Here is an 18,125-nt window from a genome sequence, read left to right on the forward strand (position 1 = left end):
TTTCCTATTTTTGTATTCTAATATGCACTATATATTATCAATAAGGCAACTCTTTTGTTTCTATCAGCTGTTTTTTTAAATATATCGTTTTCGACTGATACATAAAAAGAGAGAAGGCTTGCAACTCTTTTCTCATCGTCTGCCTCACCTCGCTTTAACTTCGCCTGATTATTTATCTAAAGCATAAGAACACATGAAATATGCATATGTCAATAAATTTGTTACACATTCTTCTTCCTTTTCGTATTTCCAATTAATTTTTATGTGCCCCCAATTTGTAAATATTTCGATTAAATCACCCACATTTAGGGTAAATTTTGTTGATGTGCACCAGCTGGGACGGAAGTGCAATAACGGTAACTCTAACTTTACAAATGTTCTGCATTAAAAAAAATCCAGGCTTTGTAATAAATGTATTGTGAAATTTGGTTGTCTCTGTCGTATGTAAAATGTTAATCTTCATCCATCAGAACCTGATAGTTACAGTTAACTTGTTATACACAGAACTTACCGTTACATGTAAAATGAAGAGAAAATTCGGGATTTTTCCCTCTCGCATTTAATGTTCCGAATGACATTACACTTAATGATGACGCCAGAAAATACCGGGCACTTCCGTCCCAGCTGGTGCACATCAACAAAATTTACCCTAAATGTGGGTGATTTAATCGAAATATTTACAAATTGGGGGCACATAAAAATTAATTGGAAATACGAAAAGGAAGAAGAATGTGTAACAAATTTATTGACATATGCATATTTCATGTGTTCTTATGCTTTAGATAAATAATCAGGCGAAGTTAAAGCGAGGTGAGGCAGACGATGAGAAAAGAGTTGCAAGCCTTCTCTCTTTTTATGTATCAGTCGAAAACGATATATTTAAAAAACAGCTGATAGAAACAAAAGAGTTGCCTTATTGATAATATATAGTGCATATTAGAATACAAAAATAGGAAAAAGGTGACTGGACCCCAGATTTAAAAAGAAAAAAAAATGGAAAGGGGGGGGGGGGGGGAGGTCCATACCCCAAGTGCCTGTGTATTAAATAAGTAAATACATAATAATTAAATTGATCATTTGTATCCTTTGTAGAGCCTTTAAAGTTTTATAACCAATAATATCTATTTTATTTGATTATACCTTCCTTTCTCATTAACTGACACTTTTACAAACCTGTTCTTCGATTTTCCTTTTTAATTTCTCCATTGTCCTGGTACCAGACGATAACCAGGATGTCCTCTAAAATAAAAAAATTAATTAAATCAATTTTAATCAAATTTAAGGTCATTTATTTTGAATTGAATATCAGTAATTATCAGTTTTTTGTTTTTTTTTACCAGCTTTTACAGTGAAATTATTATAAAACTGACATGCAAATCTGCATGGTTTAGACAATGAAAAACTGAAAATAATTATTCAACACTAATGTTGCTTTCCTTGATCACTTTCTATTTTAAAAGTTATTTTTTAACCTGTGTTTTCAAACATTTGATCACTGTGACATCATTATCAAGTTTGTGTTTCACTGACCCATGAAATGTTAATATCAATCAAAGTAAGGAAACAACAACCAAAATTACTGTAAACAAAATCTTTCAAAGTATGGATGGTTTCTTATGATTCCAATTACTTTAATTCACTTTAGATACAAGAAAAACTGACCTCTCCCTTGTCATCATGGATCTTCATCTCTTTCCTCAGCTCAGCTTTCAAACTGACAATCTTCTTTTTCATGCTCTCTGTGTCTTCTTTGATTGAGAACACCTTATCCACTGAAAAATTTACATAAATATATAAATGGATGTAAAATATGAATTTAAAAAATTCTAAAACAAAATGAATAAAAATTATTAAATCTAGAAATTTACCGGTACTTTTTATCAAGAGGCCCATGGGCCCAGAGTCACCTTGCCCCCCCCCCCTTTTTTTTTTTTTTTAGATTTTCATTAAAAAGCAACCCTCAACTCATGGGTTAATTATGATTTGAATAAACTTGAATCTACACTGCATGCAGATTAATATGACTACCAGTAATCATGGCCCTTCTGTTCTTCAAGAATTTTTCTCCTACATATTCCCATGCAAAACTTCGATCTCCTATTGTAGCCCCAAATCCCAACCTACCCCTAGGGCCTATGATTTGAAAAAACCTTAATCTAGACTTTCTGCAGATGCTTTAATATGACTAATAATAGCCCTGTTGTTCTTTAGATGAAGAATTTTAAAGATTTTTTTCCTACATATTTAGATGTAAAACTTTGATTTCCTTTTATTGTCCCACACTAACCATGGGGACCATGATTTGAACAAGCTAAAATTTACAATACCTGAGGATGCTTGCATATGCATATTAATACGAGTAATCATGACTTTGCTGGTCTTCAGAAAAAAAAAGATTTTTAGAGATCTTTTTTTTCTATATATTCCCATGTAAAACTTTGATTTCCTGTTGGGGCTTCACCCTAACCCTCAGGGGCCTTGATTTGAACGAAATTGAATTTACTCTACCTAAACATGCTTCCATCTTTTCTAGCCCAATGTTTCTTGAGAAGAAAATTTTTGAAAGATGCAACCAAATTTTGCCCTAATTCTTAATCATCTCTCCTTAAAAAAGGACATGGCTCTTCTTCAATCTCACTTAATAAGACACAAACTTCAGTTACACCTCGTAATCATCTCCAAAGTAGTCCCTGTATCACATGTAACAGGGGTAGAAATTTAAGCAAAATAGTTCCACACACATTTTGATATTTTGGTATATATTTTCATGATGAAGGAAATAGTATTCAAATTGATATAAAAAAGTATCTTTACATTCGTCACGGAAATTTAAACTGTAACTTTACCATTTATCTTTCAACAAGATTATTGTAATTTAGATAGTAACACAGGTGAAAGTGAATCTTGTGTAGTGTGTCTTCTGGTGAGAGATTGGGCTCTTTATTAAAGTTGAATCCTTCACCAAGGATGCTATGTGACAAGTTTGGAGGAAATTGGCCCAGTAGCTCTGGAGAAGAAGTGGATAATGTCAGAAGTTTACAGACCAATGGACAGATGGAAGCCAGACAAAATGTGATTAGAAAAGCTCTCGAGCTTTCAGCTTAGCTGAGTTTAAAAAAGAAGAAGACACAACTCAAAATTTTGCATCTTTAAAAAAAAAAAAATCTCTAAAATACAAAAATGAATTGTTAATTCTATGAAATAATATTTCCTGGTGATGGAACTAAGATTTCTTTCCAACTCCTCTTAGAATCACTCAAAAAAAAAAAAATGTTTTATTCAACACTCTATATCAGCATTTACTAGCTACTATTTTCTAGCCTATTTGATATATTTAGGAAACACTGTGACTTAAGTTGTATAAAGATATCTTTAAGGTACTATAATTCACAAGATCTGTTTTAATTTCCAGTGAGGTCACGTGAGATTAACATATATAGGGAAGGAAAGTTAACCTTGACATAATAATTCTGTGCATAGCAAAACAAGAAAATTGTTAAATAGAAAAACATTAAAATCAAGAGTTTTATTTTTGACTTGAAACTTTATACATGTAATTATGAATCATGATGTTATTGCAATTACAAGAGGCCCAAGGGCCTTGAATCGCTCTTCTGATAAACTGTACAACCTATCACTTCTATTTGAAGCCTCGAAGTATCCTGTATATTTACATGAACCCTTGAAATTCCAATTCACACTCTGAGAACCCAAGATGATTCTAAGCCAATTAGTACCTGAGAGTTGGTCATGGTGACCTACTTATCACTTGTCATTCTCTGAGGACCCATCAACTAAGTTTGATGATTCTAAGCCAATTAATACCTAAAGTATTTTTTAAAATTATAATCATAAAATTTTATAAGTAAGTCAAAGTGACCTACATTTCAATTGTTTTACTCCAAGGACCCAAGATGCATCAACTGACAAAGTTTGATGATTCTAAGCCAATTAGTACCTGTAATATTTAATTAAAGCCATAAATTTTCAAAAGTAGGTCACCGTGACCTACTTTTCAGTTGCTGTACTCCGAGGACCAAAGATACATCGACTGACAAAGTTTGATGATTCTAGCCAATAAGTACCCAAAATATTTAATTACAGCCATAAATTTTCAAAAGGAGGTCACAATGACCTACTTTTCAGTCAACCTACTCCGGGGACCAAAGATGCATCAACTGACAAATTTTGATGATTCTAAGCCAAATAATTCCTGAAAATATTAAATACAGCCATAAAACTTCAAAAGTAGGTCACCGTGACCTACTTTACAGTTGTTGTACTCCGAGGACCCAAGACGCATCAACTGACAAAGTTTAATGATTCTAAGCCAATTAGTACCCGAAATATTTGATTAAAGCCATAAATTTTCAAAAGTAGGTCACCGTGACCTACTTTTCAATTGTTGTACTCCGAGGACCCATGACGCATAAACTGACAAAGTTTTATGATTCTAAGCCAATTAGTACCCGAAATATTTTATTAAAGCCATAAATTTTCCGAAAGTAGGTCACGGTGACCTACTTTTTAGTCGACCTACTCCAAAGACCCATGACGCATAAAGTGACAAAGTTTGATGATTCTAAGCCAATTAGTACCCAAAATATTTTATTAAAGCCATAAATTTTCAAAAGTAGGTCATGGTGACCTACTTATTAGTCGATCTACTCTGAAGACCCAAGATGCATCAACTGACAAAGTTTGATGATTCTAAGCCAATTAGTACCCGAAATATTAAATTAACGCCATAAATTTTCAAAAGTAGGTCACTGTGACCTACTTTTTAGTCGACCTACTCCGAAGACCCAAGATGCATCAACTGACAAAGTTTGATGATTCTAAGCCAATTAGTACCTGAAATATTTAATTATAGTCATATAAATTGAAAAGTAGGTCACGGTGACCTACTTTTCAGTTGACCTTTTTTGAAGACCCAAGATGCATCAACTTACAAAGTTTTATGATCATCGGACTTAAAATGTCCAAATTATGCCTCTAAAACGCTTTGAAATCGAATGCCTGCAAAGTTCAAAAAGTAGGTCACTGTGACCTACTTTTTAATAAATATGTTTTATGGCCCCAAGATGCATCATCTTACAAGATTTAATGATTCTAAGCCTCCCCGTATTCGAATTAATGACCTTAATTGTTTTAAAAATGATTAGCCATAAAATTCAAAAAGTAGGTCAAGGTGACCTACTTTTTAGTTGACGTACTTTGAGGACCCAAGATGCATCAACTGACAAAGTTTGATGATCATAGGCCTTAAATTGTTCAAAATATACCTCTAAATCATTTTGAAAAAGAATGGCCGCAAAATTTAAAAAGTAGGTCACCGTGACCTACTTTTGAGTCAACATGATATGAGGTCCTTAGATGCACCAACTGACAAGAATTGATGATCCTAGTCCTTATAGTAAGAAAAATATCAACATTTTAATAAAATGTGATTTTTGGTCAACTTTGAAGTGACCTTGATACCACGCCCTTTGCCCCAGGGTAAATCCCCGTGCAAATTTTAATCTACAACATATCCTCATCCTTTTGTGTAAGTTTGGTGATAATCTGCCCAGTGGTTCTTGAGAAGAAGATTTTTTAGCAACCAGTACTTTTGTTTCTATTTTCCTAATTATCTCCCCTTGTTAAAGGGTCACAACCCCAGTTTTAGTATAAAAGGGAGTCCTTGGGCCAAGGATACCCTGTGACAAATTTGACAATAATTGGCCAAGGGGTTCTTGAGTTATGGCCCATATTCTAAAAAGTTTACGCACACCGCACAAATGGCCATCGCATTAGCTCTTTGAGCCTTTGGCTCAGAAGAGCTAAAAAGAGGAAAGACCTCATTAACAACTGTCTACTGTTTTATTCTCTTGTTATCAACTTCATCACTGAATGAGTTCACTAACAAGGACCTTGAGGTTAACCTAATAACTTCCTACATCAAGTGTGAATATATTGACACATTTAACTGTGTAAGGGCAGCAGATCAACAACAGAGTTCAGATCTGTGCCACATCCTTTTGGAGTACATACACCACCAGGAAGGAAAAACAGAATTCAGCACTATCTACAAGATGTCACAAAACTTGTAAAAATATATCGTGGAAATATTTTTAAGAATTTCAATGACTTACACTTAGTTTCCATGGTGATATGTGGTACTGGCAGAAACCATTTCACTTCAAATACATTTACACGATTTCTGAAAAAAAATAATCAAAATTGGTTTTAATAAAAATATATTTCATACAGAAATCTTACACTATTAATAAAGGGAAAATCTACACTGTGACATAGACAATTACATCCTTATTAAATTTAGAAAGTCCTGGTTTAAAATACCTAGTGTAAATACATCTAGGGAGGATGTATGTTGGGGAAAAGTACTTGAAAGTGTATAGTATCATCTTTCACCAAGCAGAAAAGGAATTATCATTGGAGAAAAATATACCAGTACTTGACAATCTCAAGAACAAGACTCGGAAAGTCTGCCTTGAACAAGATGACCAATATAGAAATTTGTCAATTCAAAGTTAAGGAATTCGTTGAAGGCGTCAACTATGGAAAAAGATGCTTTGTCTATGGAAGGGCAGAATATATCATTCCGAATGATTTAACATTTGCTCATATTATGAGGAGGCTTCATATACTTTTACAAATACAAATATGCAGTGTTAACAAATACTGAGGTTCATTCTGTGTGAACCATTCTTTTCAGGTTTTGTTCAAAGATATTCAGTACAGAACATGAAGAAGAACATTCATTAACAACATAAAGATAACACCATTGTGTAGCAGAGATTTTCCAATTTACCAGTCATATGAAAACACCTGACAGAATAAAATACATGTAGAACTAATAAATATAGTAACATATGTACACATTACATACCTTCCTGTTTGCTTGTGCTTAGTACACACAAGGACATCGGTGAACAAGAAAAGAAATCTAAGTTTTCTGGAGTTTCCTACCATCTCCACAACAAAGCCACTCTTCACCAGATGGTCTTCTGTCTGCAAAATAGAGCATCAATTTTCATCATTTGGTCTAGTCTTATTCAAAATATGACATAGGTATGCAGTTTCATATTAAAATCAGCTTATGTGACCCTATTATAATTCAAGTTCAGGCTCAATGCTTGATACATGGTCACCTTAACTCAAAAATACTGTTATACATGTTCTAATCATTAAATATTTTGACAAAAAAATATTTAACAGCAAAGGAATATTTTTTGGCTTCTCTCGGGTAAAAAGTGAATCAAATTAACAATTTTTTAAAATACAATATATTTTCTGGGAAAGATTTGTGTCAGGAAATTGTGCCAGTAAAAAGTTGACTACAAACATAGTAACTTTTAGCATTTCTAATCTACAACATCATTAGTTAAGCCAATACTCAAACCCATTTTTGTTAGCAATACTCTTGTTCTGTGATCAGTCAGTGATCAGTGCAATCAAGTGACATGGGGAAATTCTATTAGTTACACATATCAACCACTTTACTCACAAGAAACTCAGCTGATTCATTCTCTGCATTAGTTTAAAATAATAATTAATATCTTTAAATATTAGGTCATCTTATACATGTACTTATTGGAGCTACATGTACATTTTAAGAACATGCATTGTCAGGAACATTTTTGGTGCCTAGACCAGGATTTATCAAACTATAATGAGGAAACTTACATTTGCTATTTCTGAATCTGGTTTAGTGGCAAAGTTCTTTAAGTTATGGTCAGCCAAATCTAAGGTCTTCATCAGGACTTTATAATCATCATGATCTTCTGGTGTATAATTCAGGAGATCCTATTGGCATAATAAACCCAAAAAATGTTATCATGTCTTTTCATTACATCTTAATATCTTTCATCCTGATCTGAACTTTAATACTTAATATTTCTTACATCTAATCCATATTGGACTAATACCAACAGTTTTTGTTGAATACATAAAAAACAAAGTGAAAATCATAACTGTTTACAGATGACATTGCAGGTCATGCTACTCAATTTTATGACCCACTCCAAAAAGAAAATCTTCATTTTTTTTCTTTAAAACCCAAAATGCTCTCTAAAATTCCCCCCACCCCCCTGTTTTTGTAAGAGTAGTACCTACATGTATGACTAGAGTATTTCTCTGTTTTTGTAAGAGTAGTACCTACATGTATGACTAGAGTATTTCTCTGTTTTTATAAGAGTAGTACCTACATGTATGACTAGAGTATATCTCTGTTTTTATAAGAGTAGTACCTACATGTATGACTAGAGTATTTCTCTGTTTTTATAAGAGTAGTACCTACATGTATGACTAGAGTATTTCTCTGTTTTTATAAGAGTAGTACCTACATGTATGACTAGAGTATTTCTCTGTTTTTATAAGAGTAGTACCTACATGTATGACTAGAGTATATCTCTGTTTTTATAAGAGTAGTACCTACATGTATGACTAGAGTATTTCTCTGAAGCCTCTGAACAGGTGTAAATAAAAGTTCTACAAATAAAAACAAAATATCAGATATACAAACCAACAACTATGAATCAGATAAAAAACACAGCCAATTAACTAAATTCTAAAGGCAATGCAAAACAAATTACACTTTATCATTTAAATTGGTAAAACATATGAAAAGAAAGAAGGGAAAGCTAATTTTTTTTCTTGTTAAAGATTTTGTTATAATTAAAGTAGGGCTGAATTTTTGCAGACACCATTTAGTAGATGTATTGTCCGCAAATCTGATAATGATAAGTTCAATGCTACTAGAGAGATTATATAACTAGTTCATTTCCTTATTCATGTATTTTGTACCGGTATTCCAATTTTTTTATCTTTCAAGGTTCATGAAATATTTTATTCATATTTACCTTGCAGTGTATGCTGGCCTCCATTGGTTAATGTCTGTAATAATAAATAGAATGTTAATTGACTACCACATCAGCAAGACTAATATTTTCTTTGCAGAACAGGACCTTCTAATATTCTGCACATATTTGGTGCAATTTATCATAATTGATTTAAAATGCAATTATTCATAGACTTACAACAGAGGAGACCAGCTTTCGGAACTCCTCGTTATTGTTGCTACATTTCAGTATACATTCTGCTGCTTCGTGGGTGTGATTAACATATTTCATATACATAGGAAAATAAACAATCTGAAATTGAACAAACAAAATATAATTTTCATAATTTTAAATAATACTGCATTGCAAATAAAACATACATAAAACCCAAACATAACCCAGACATAAGCCTACAATAATAAAATTTGAAAATCCATATTATTAAAATTTTTTTATTGAATATTCAGTTTTTCTAGGAACTTGGCTATCATAATAATAGTTTGAATCTGATCTTTTATTATATTTATAAACCATGATAAGGAAATCTCACCGCTGATAAAACAGCAACAAAAATGAGGAAATTATCTTTGGTTTTGGTTAATTGCTCTACTTTTTGACCGTTAAAACAACTACATGCATGCAATTTATAATTTCAAACCTTATAAAAGATTAAACCCTCAAAATATAAAACATCATAAGTTTGTGTCATTTATAAACTAGAGGTACTGTGAGCACCGAGCTCACAAAATGATACCCCCACTCCCATACGAGTATAATACATGTAGCAAAGTTTATGTTTTGCTATGGGAAACCCCAAATATCTGTCCAGTTGAAATGTAAAATAGGAGGTGCACAACAGCACTATGTAATAAAAATTCTGTGAAAGTCTCATTAAATTTTATTCAGTGATATAGGAGGAGTTGCAGATAAGAGATGGGTGCCCCCCAGTATTATAAAAAGAATGGCAGTGTCCAGGTTTTACTAAAATATGGGAAACCTCCAATATCTGTCCAATCGAAACAAAAAAGAGAAGGTGCACAATGGCACTATGTAACAAAGATTCTGTGAAAGTATCATTAAATTTTATTCAGTGGTATAGGAAGAGTTGCGGATAAGAGATGTGTAACCCCAAGTGTTATGACAGAAGGACATACAGACAAATGGAGGGACACCCCTATCACTAAATACCCACCACTTTTCAAGTGAGGGGTAAAATGAAGGGATATGGTATAGACAGATAAGTTTATTCACTGATAGAGAACCCCAAGGGGTCATGTACAATGGAAACAAATTATTAATAATGTAATCATGATTACAAAAAATAACAGTTACATTAAATGAATTACGCCCACTGCAAACACTCTCATTTTGACATAATATAAGTATAATTGACACACTGAAGTGTAAGTATCACTTACAATAGGAAAAACAGAACTGCTTTACACACCAGGGAACACTACTTGTTTAAGGAGCAGTACATAACACTAAACTGGGTAAATTCAACATGATTAAATGTAATATTATAGGCATACCAAGTACACTTCAGACTTACTAGCTCCTTAAACGTATCTCCAACTTTCTGGATATCTGACCAGGCATCCACTTTGGCCTGTAGCTTCTCCACGAAGTTACCATGTTGAACATGGATTTCTTCCACCTGGTAAAATATGGTGGTTACATCCTCCATTGAACACATTGGGGTATCTCTTAAATTGGTTATCTGGTTCTGTATCTTCCGTTTAAGCTGTCAAAATAAAAAGCACAACCTACTGGAAATTCTTCACACATCCAATTATTGCTTAAGTGATTGAAATCAATTAGCCCCAGGTGACCATGTGTTCTGTTCAATATCAATGAAAATGCCTGGCAATAAAATTTATATCCACTACCCTTCCTTTAGAGAAAATATTTTTTACTTCATGCAGTTCTTATACCAGGACTACAGAAGAGTACATTTATTAAATCAGTGAAACCAAAATATCAACCTTATGGAAATACATAGTGAATCAATTGGGAGACAGTACTGCATGCAGTTCAAGCACATTTAACCCCCCCCCAACCAACCCCCTTTAACCATTTTGCTTACCTCTGTTATATCTTTAAGCAAGGATAAATAGGTCCTCTCACTCTCCAGAATTCCTTTGACTAGAATTTTCCTCATGTGAAGTTTCTGGTCTCTGATCTTCTTTGAACTACTAAGGCTCATAGTTCTGGACAATTCAGGCTAAAATATATGTACTATATGCAATTCATTTGTGTACGTAATGTTTTCATAACATATCTACTAGAATGACCACTAAAGATTTGTTTTAAGATGAACCAAAAAATGCTTTTATAAAAAGAATAAAAATCACTGCTACAGAAGTTCCAACTAGATCAGCACTCAAGATTTTACATAAAATAAAATGCTAAATTTAAGGACATTCTTCTTATGAAATAGAATACCACGTCAGTATCACTTGTGTCCTCCGAGTCTCCCCCTGGAGCCTCCGTGATCACATGACACTTCCCATCAACCTCGTCTTTCTGTTGAGTATTTTCTGTATCTTCCAGATCCATACCTGCTGAAATGAAAGAAAAAAACGTTAGTTTCACCTTGATTCTAAATATCTGCATTGAAGTTGAACTTTTTTAATACCAGTCATTAACCAGAGCAAGAATTGTATTATGATAGTTTGCAAAATATGCTGGCAGTGCATTGTATGTAATTTATGCATATAATGTTCAAGATCATACAATCCAAGGACACATACAATTTGCTGCCAATTAAATACCACGTAGAGACCTGTATTTTACCAATTGAAGGTGTATTTAAATCAAAATCTAAACCAATTAGAATATTATTTTGAAATCTTTTAAATTCAATTTTTGTTTTTAAAAAAAAAACTTATGGGGACTAAATTTCATTTGCAAAAAGTCTCCTTCAAAATGATTTTTATTTCTTATTTGCTTACAAAAAAAAACATCCCCCCCCCAAATTTAATGAACTAACAGTAGATATTAAACATTAACTACTATGGGTATGTACAATTAAGAATTATGTACAAAACATTACATAATTTTCTTTTCTCCCTCATGCTTTCTCTTGCTGATTTCAATTCTAAAATTGTTCATGTGTAAGTTTTAACCCATAAACTCTATCTTTTAAAATATAAAACAACAATAAAAACCAGGGTGGGTGTTTTAGTCATGTGTTTTAGTCTTAAAAAGCCAACAGTCACTGATTGCAAAATGTTCCGTGATTATCTACACAAAAATTGATATGGGTGGAGTATGGAAAACCCTTTCTAGGAAACTAGAAGGGGTGTAAGAGTACTTTCGTTCCAACTTATTTCAAATATCAAGGCAATGAATCATTCACCATGTTTGAAATTTGATTTAAATAGACAGATATATATATACTACAGTCACATTCTCAAGATACTTGACACACTTTGATTGAGCAGGGAAACACAGAAGTCCGGAAAAACAAATAAACTCAGATTTCTAAAAATGTTTTACAATACTGAACATGACGTGTATAGATCTAATATAAAGTGATGACAAAAATACAAATAGGGGACGATGACTTTAATCCTTATGACTAATAGAGATGGACATTTTTGTTAACCAGTCACAAGATATGACGTGACTAATTACAAGCTGTTTATAATTTCTTTGCTACCAACATGATCAATTTCATGATTTTACAAAAACATTTCCCACTGAATCATATGTGACAGTAGCTTATCCAGTAAATCAAATGAGAAAAAGAATTTGATCAGCCACATTCCAAAACAATCTGAACTTTCTTCGGAAATTTTAATGGGACATGATCGATTTTTAGTACATTAATTATTAATAGTTGTAGATTATGCAGCATTTTGTAAATCTTTTCAGTGTGTTATCTGGATTTATTGATACCATCAGAGATATCCAGAATAAAACTCCTTTTCATATACTGATAGATTATTTTAAGATTTAAGGTTTTATAAAGTCTTATCTTTCTCAAGCAGTGCACTAAATGTTTTACTTGTATTTTATCTAAGAAATCATGCAAGTTATCAGTTGAAATTAAATTGAAAGACCATGCAAATAACAAATTAACTGTAACTCATTCCTTCCATATTATTACATCTTGCCAAACTTGTGATATATATTTAATATGTAATTAGAAATCCTACTGGGACCAATTTATATTTACATGTTACATGAGATTTTCTACATTCCTTTGAAAAAAAAGTTGTGTTTTTTTGGGGGAAATTATAAATTAATTTAACCAGCTACAACTAGGTCAAGGAATTCCTTTATTTTTTAAATTATAAAAAACATAATTGACATCCTCTGAAATAAGAAAGGATGTCTAGAAATGATAGAGGGAACTTCCTTGGTATTACTGGAATTAACATGATTCAATTTCCTTCTTGAGGCAAGTCATGTGTCCATTTCCTTAACAGTAACCATAGGAACCATCTCCTCCTAACATCTTTAAAATGCCCATTAAATTTCATATCAGGGCCATTACTTTTTCAAATTATAACCATTGGCTCGTATCATTTGCTGGTAATGTATAACTTGTAGAACCCTTGAGGCTGTGAGAATTTTTTTTTTTTTTAAAGTTACATGTATACAACATATTGTACAAAATGAATCTTTTTTTAAAAAATGAGGAAACATTTCAGAATAGCAGATCACCAATGATAACAGTTTTCAAAAGATGATTATTTTAACCTTATAAAAAAAAAAACAAAAGTGAATTTGCATAAAATGTAGTATTAGTTTACTTCCTGAATAAGGTGATATTCTTACATCATAATGGTACTGTACATGTACCGTTTTATGGGTATAATATACTGGGTATGATATGATTTATACGGTCTGACCGGGACACCTGAAAAAACATAAACACAGGCTTTATCTAGAATGGGGTATTCTAAAGTAAACAATAATATAGCCAGCACGCAATAAAGTACATGCTGAAAAACTGTTTTCTTTTATCTATGTACTTTGTGCTTACAAATTTTATTTGAGAAAAATGTCACCTACAATCTGTTTAAAAGCTGCCCGAGACTATTGTTACAAATGCCTATATTTTGTTTGGTGAATATGTTATATATCTGCAAAATTTACTTGAATGTGAATTGCAGGTGACTGCATAACAACTTTAACATTGAGAAATTCAGCATGACACTAGGTAGATTTTTAATGGAAACTGTGATCATAAATCACTTGTATTTTGTTTGACTTAAATGTCAATCATGAGACAAAAGGGGTACATATACATATTTCACTAAGATGATTTGGGGGTATGATCTGAATTAAAGTTTATAGAGGTAGTTGCCATCATAACTGATGAAACCTTTAAATTTTCAGTTGAAACAATTTTGTAAAATTATGCAAAGTTCTCCTGAATTATAATAAGAGATCTATAGTTACGTCATTACTATGGTTATAATACAGGGATGTGCAATTACAAAATTTAGTTACTAGCCCGTCGGGCTAGTGGCAGTAACAAAGTTACTAGCCTGAGGTTGCCAGTCACTAGCCCATTAACTACCAAAAACAATACATGTATAACAAAAAGGTAAAAAAAAAAAAAAACATTAAAGTTGAAATAAATAAAACAAATAATGGTTTGCGCTTTGTTATTGTCAGGTACTTCTCCCTATTTTTATCAACTATAATTGTCACTGAAACGACTGGCGATAGCAACACATAATACATATAGGTTAAAACGAATTAAAGATTATGATTTTACAACAAATTTAATTTGTACATCAATTCAGTTGATGTATACATAAGTATACTTTCGTGTTAGATTTACTAGCCCAACGGGCTAACGCAGTATAGATTTATCGTAGCCCGACCTCTAAAATTGATAGCCCCGGGCGTCGGTAATTGCACACCCCTGTAATATGACATTTCTGATGTAGAATTACACTGAAATGCAAATGAAGGGATTGTGTTCATATATGTTGTACCTGTGTCAATAAATCTTATTTCTTCACACATTTTCATCATGTTTATATCCTAAACCATAAGAATTAAATCACACCCCAAACAAAATATGCACATCTGCCCCAGATTCTATACATTTTGGGATCCTTTGCCAAAACCTCACATTCCAAAGAAAAAACATTTCAAATTTCACCATCTGTTGTATATAAGCTAGGATTTACATGCAGAACAATTTATAATACCAACTCAGTTTTAAACATGCATGGTCTCCCCATGATCCGCTAGCTTAATAATGAAGACCTGTGAATCCAGGATTCAGATTTAATAGCATTAAATATAATAATGCTAGGATGAAACATAAATGAAACATCAATCATGCATAAGTACATTTTGTGTATCACTGAGAAATCTCTCTCTCTCTCTCTCTTGTGCAATTCATATTAAGTTTATTTTCAAACAAATGAGCATTGTTTTTGTTTGTTTGTTTTTTGTTTTTTATAGTCCTACATAAAGATCCCCTACTAGTATGCTAAAATGCAATTACCTGTAGTAACTACATGATAATTGATTTGTCAATGTAGTAGCCAAGAATGACAAAAGTCAAGTTATCCAAACCGTCATAAAAATTACAGTTTGTGTGGGCCGAATATAAAAAATCTAATTTAGGATTATATATTATATTTGTGTTTATTAATTATGTATAGTTCACATTGTGCATAGTACAAAGAGTTGAATTGTTTTCTGTGGGGTAAGCTAGAATACTGACAACAGGAAGATAATCATTATCAAACATAGATAGATCTTCATGTGTCATCGCTCACTAACAGCTGGTGTTTTTGACCAAAAAGAGTTTTTCATAGTTAGAATAACAACTATAGGGCTGTTTTTTTTTACAAGGTGACCAGAGAAATTAGACTGTAACTGGTTAAAAACCTTATTGCATACAAAAAGTGTACACCTATGTAATAGTATACCTGTGTATTTACATGTATATTAACATGTAACAGGTATGCATGCAATACCTATGGCACACCTGTGACTGTTGTTAATATTTATGTATATTTAGGTAACCCAACAGATGATTTAAAAAAAATAATAAGCTAGTACATATGATTTTGTATATATTATTTGTTAAAGTATAATAAAAGTCAATTATAAATTGAGCAACATAATCAAGACTAAGCATACTCATTTATGCAAAAACATGTAAAATTCTAAAAGAAGTAAAAAGAAATGTTGTTTTTACATATGAACTTTCAGTGCAGTGTGCCAAAAAATTGGATTTTTCCTTTAATACTTTATAAGAACATACAGCCATGAAAGTTATGACGTTTTTTTTATTGCAGTAATTTATACTTACTTTGGGTATTCTGAGATGTGCTGTCATCTCCAGGTCGTTTCTTGAGAGCACTCTCTGAAGAATCAGGACCATTTGTGTTGGAATCACACACCTCTCCACTAGTAAGACTAGTGATTGAGGTCGAGTCTGCACTAGAGAAGCTTGAGTCACTAGATTTTTTGGTCCCCGTGGAGCCTACATTGTCATAAATGTCCGAGCCACGATTATCACGGTCATCTTCATCGTCCAATTCAAACACTGGTGTTCTCCTTGTTAGGAGAAAGTCCACAGAAAAATTCTCATAGTCATTAGACCTCAATCGTTTCCTGTTTTTGGGATCTTTATTAGACTCTGGGGATAGTTTCTGACTAGATTCTGTGATTTTTTCACTAGGACTACTCACTGTGTCTAATTCACCGCTAAGGTGTTTGTACCCTGTTGATATTACTTCACCACTTCCACGCTTTTCTTTTCCTCCATCACTCAACCTGAATTTTCTTAACATGTCTTTGTCCTGCACCTCAACAGTTTTGTGGGAGCTAGTTGATTCACTTAAGGAAGCAGTGGAAGAATTGTCAAAAGAATTTGTTCCTGTCAATTCATCGAGGTTAGTCTCAGGTGTGCATGCCCTTGTTGTTACGTTCCCTATGTTTAAATCATGCTTTCCTCGATTTACTTTCGTTTGAACTGGTTCCCCTTTACTTCTGTGTGGGCTACGATGATTGGAACTGGGACTGAGTTTTATACCACGGGGGACTGTGGGAGGTTTCGGTCTAACTGGATGTTCAGCTCTTGGTCTTCGAGGAGGAATGGCAGGCTTTGCAGAGGGTGTTCTTTCTGTTGACGCTGATAATTTTCTGGTGCACTGATTTTCATAATTTACTTCATCTTCCTCATCATCATCACTGTGCGCTTTTCTTTCATTGTCTAGAACCCCAGCATTAATAGGCCTATATGAATTGTGCTCTCTGTTTGGTGTGCTACCGGAGTCCCGTCTGTGATTATCACATACCTGTGTTACTAGGTTATCTCCAGTAGCTCCATCACTTGACTCATTATCTGTTCTAAGATATTGATTACCGCTTACTACCGCGTTCACCTGGATTTCATGATTATCAGTTACATCAATAACATCACCACCCATACCAATATTAACAAAAGTTTCTAAGGTGGAGTCCACACATTTTCCAAGACCATCCAACAAAGAATATTTCCTTCCTCCAACTTCATCTGATGATTTTCTGTCATAGTCATTTGAACTTGAGAGATGTTTTTTTCTACTTGTACTTTTTCTTGGTGAGTATTCGGAAGATTCAAATCCATTGCAGTCTTTCATGAGAGTGTGCCAAAAGTTTTCTATAAGCTCAGCCTTTTTTAACTCTCGCCTTAGCCTCTTCGAAGTTTCCCTTGATTCATTATAAAATTTTCCAAGATGGGTTATATTTACTGACTCGAATCCATCAGCTGAAGTTGAAATACAGCCATGTAGGTCAAGTAACGGTGGGTCTTCTTGAGGAAATTCTGCATTCCATGTTTCCACAAACTTGTTGTATAATTGCTCCATTATAACACATGTACTTGAGGCATTACAGTGATGATGTGACGAGGAGTGATATTTCTAAATTTCTCAGGAAATCCTTTATTTGAAGCTCGGATTTTGTCATGTTTCACTTCCGTGTTTTTTGATAGCCGCCATTTCTGTTTACGTTCTTACTTCGGAACTCCTCGGATATATTTCAGTGAACGGTCCCATCCCTGTTTAGGCTGTTAATACGCATTTAATCTTTGTTGGAGGCCTGGTTAATCCATCTTTTAGTTTCGACATAGGCCTACCATGCCTACTTGAATTACCCACACTTTTTGAAGAAATGTCAAAATAAGAATAAGGCTTGTACACTGTAAATTTAAAGCTCCCTCCCAACCATGCTTATGTGCACACAAGAGACCCATGGGCCACAACGCTCACTTGAGTAACCTTAGTCCTACTGTTCCCATCAACATATTTT

General features: G+C 33.1%; 1 protein-coding gene across 4 annotated transcripts in view; it reads right to left on the reverse strand.

Annotated features, from left to right (window-relative positions):
- Positions 1 to 17,844, reverse strand: part of LOC133172008 (active breakpoint cluster region-related protein-like) — a 32,251-nt gene extending 14,407 nt beyond the window's left edge. For 2 of the 4 annotated variants that reach the window (XM_061306809.1, XM_061306807.1), the window contains exons 1-12: positions 16,141 to 17,844; positions 11,289 to 11,407; positions 10,930 to 11,067; positions 10,396 to 10,587; positions 9,042 to 9,155; positions 8,865 to 8,898; positions 8,441 to 8,493; positions 7,690 to 7,809; positions 6,893 to 7,014; positions 6,135 to 6,202; positions 1,663 to 1,772; positions 1,174 to 1,239 (exon numbers count right to left, since the gene is read on the reverse strand). In XM_061306809.1, coding sequence (XP_061162793.1) covers positions 1,174 to 1,239; positions 1,663 to 1,772; positions 6,135 to 6,202; positions 6,893 to 7,014; positions 7,690 to 7,809; positions 8,441 to 8,493; positions 8,865 to 8,898; positions 9,042 to 9,155; positions 10,396 to 10,587; positions 10,930 to 11,067; positions 11,289 to 11,407; positions 16,141 to 17,683 — 2,679 coding nt within the window. In that variant the 5' untranslated portion in view covers positions 17,684 to 17,844. The remainder of the gene's footprint in view (positions 1 to 1,173; positions 1,240 to 1,662; positions 1,773 to 6,134; positions 6,203 to 6,892; positions 7,015 to 7,689; positions 7,810 to 8,440; positions 8,494 to 8,864; positions 8,899 to 9,041; positions 9,156 to 10,395; positions 10,588 to 10,929; positions 11,068 to 11,288; positions 11,408 to 16,140) is intronic. The other 2 variants (XM_061306810.1, XM_061306808.1) reach the window with 1 other exon arrangement.
- Between the last annotated feature and the right edge of the window lie 281 nt (positions 17,845 to 18,125).

The sequence above is a fragment of the Saccostrea echinata genome, unplaced genomic scaffold (assembly GCF_033153115.1).
Source record: "Saccostrea echinata isolate AGI-Se365-2 ecotype Australia unplaced genomic scaffold, CSIRO_AGI_Sech_v1 ptg000054l, whole genome shotgun sequence".
NCBI lineage: Eukaryota > Metazoa > Mollusca > Bivalvia > Ostreida > Ostreidae > Saccostrea > Saccostrea echinata.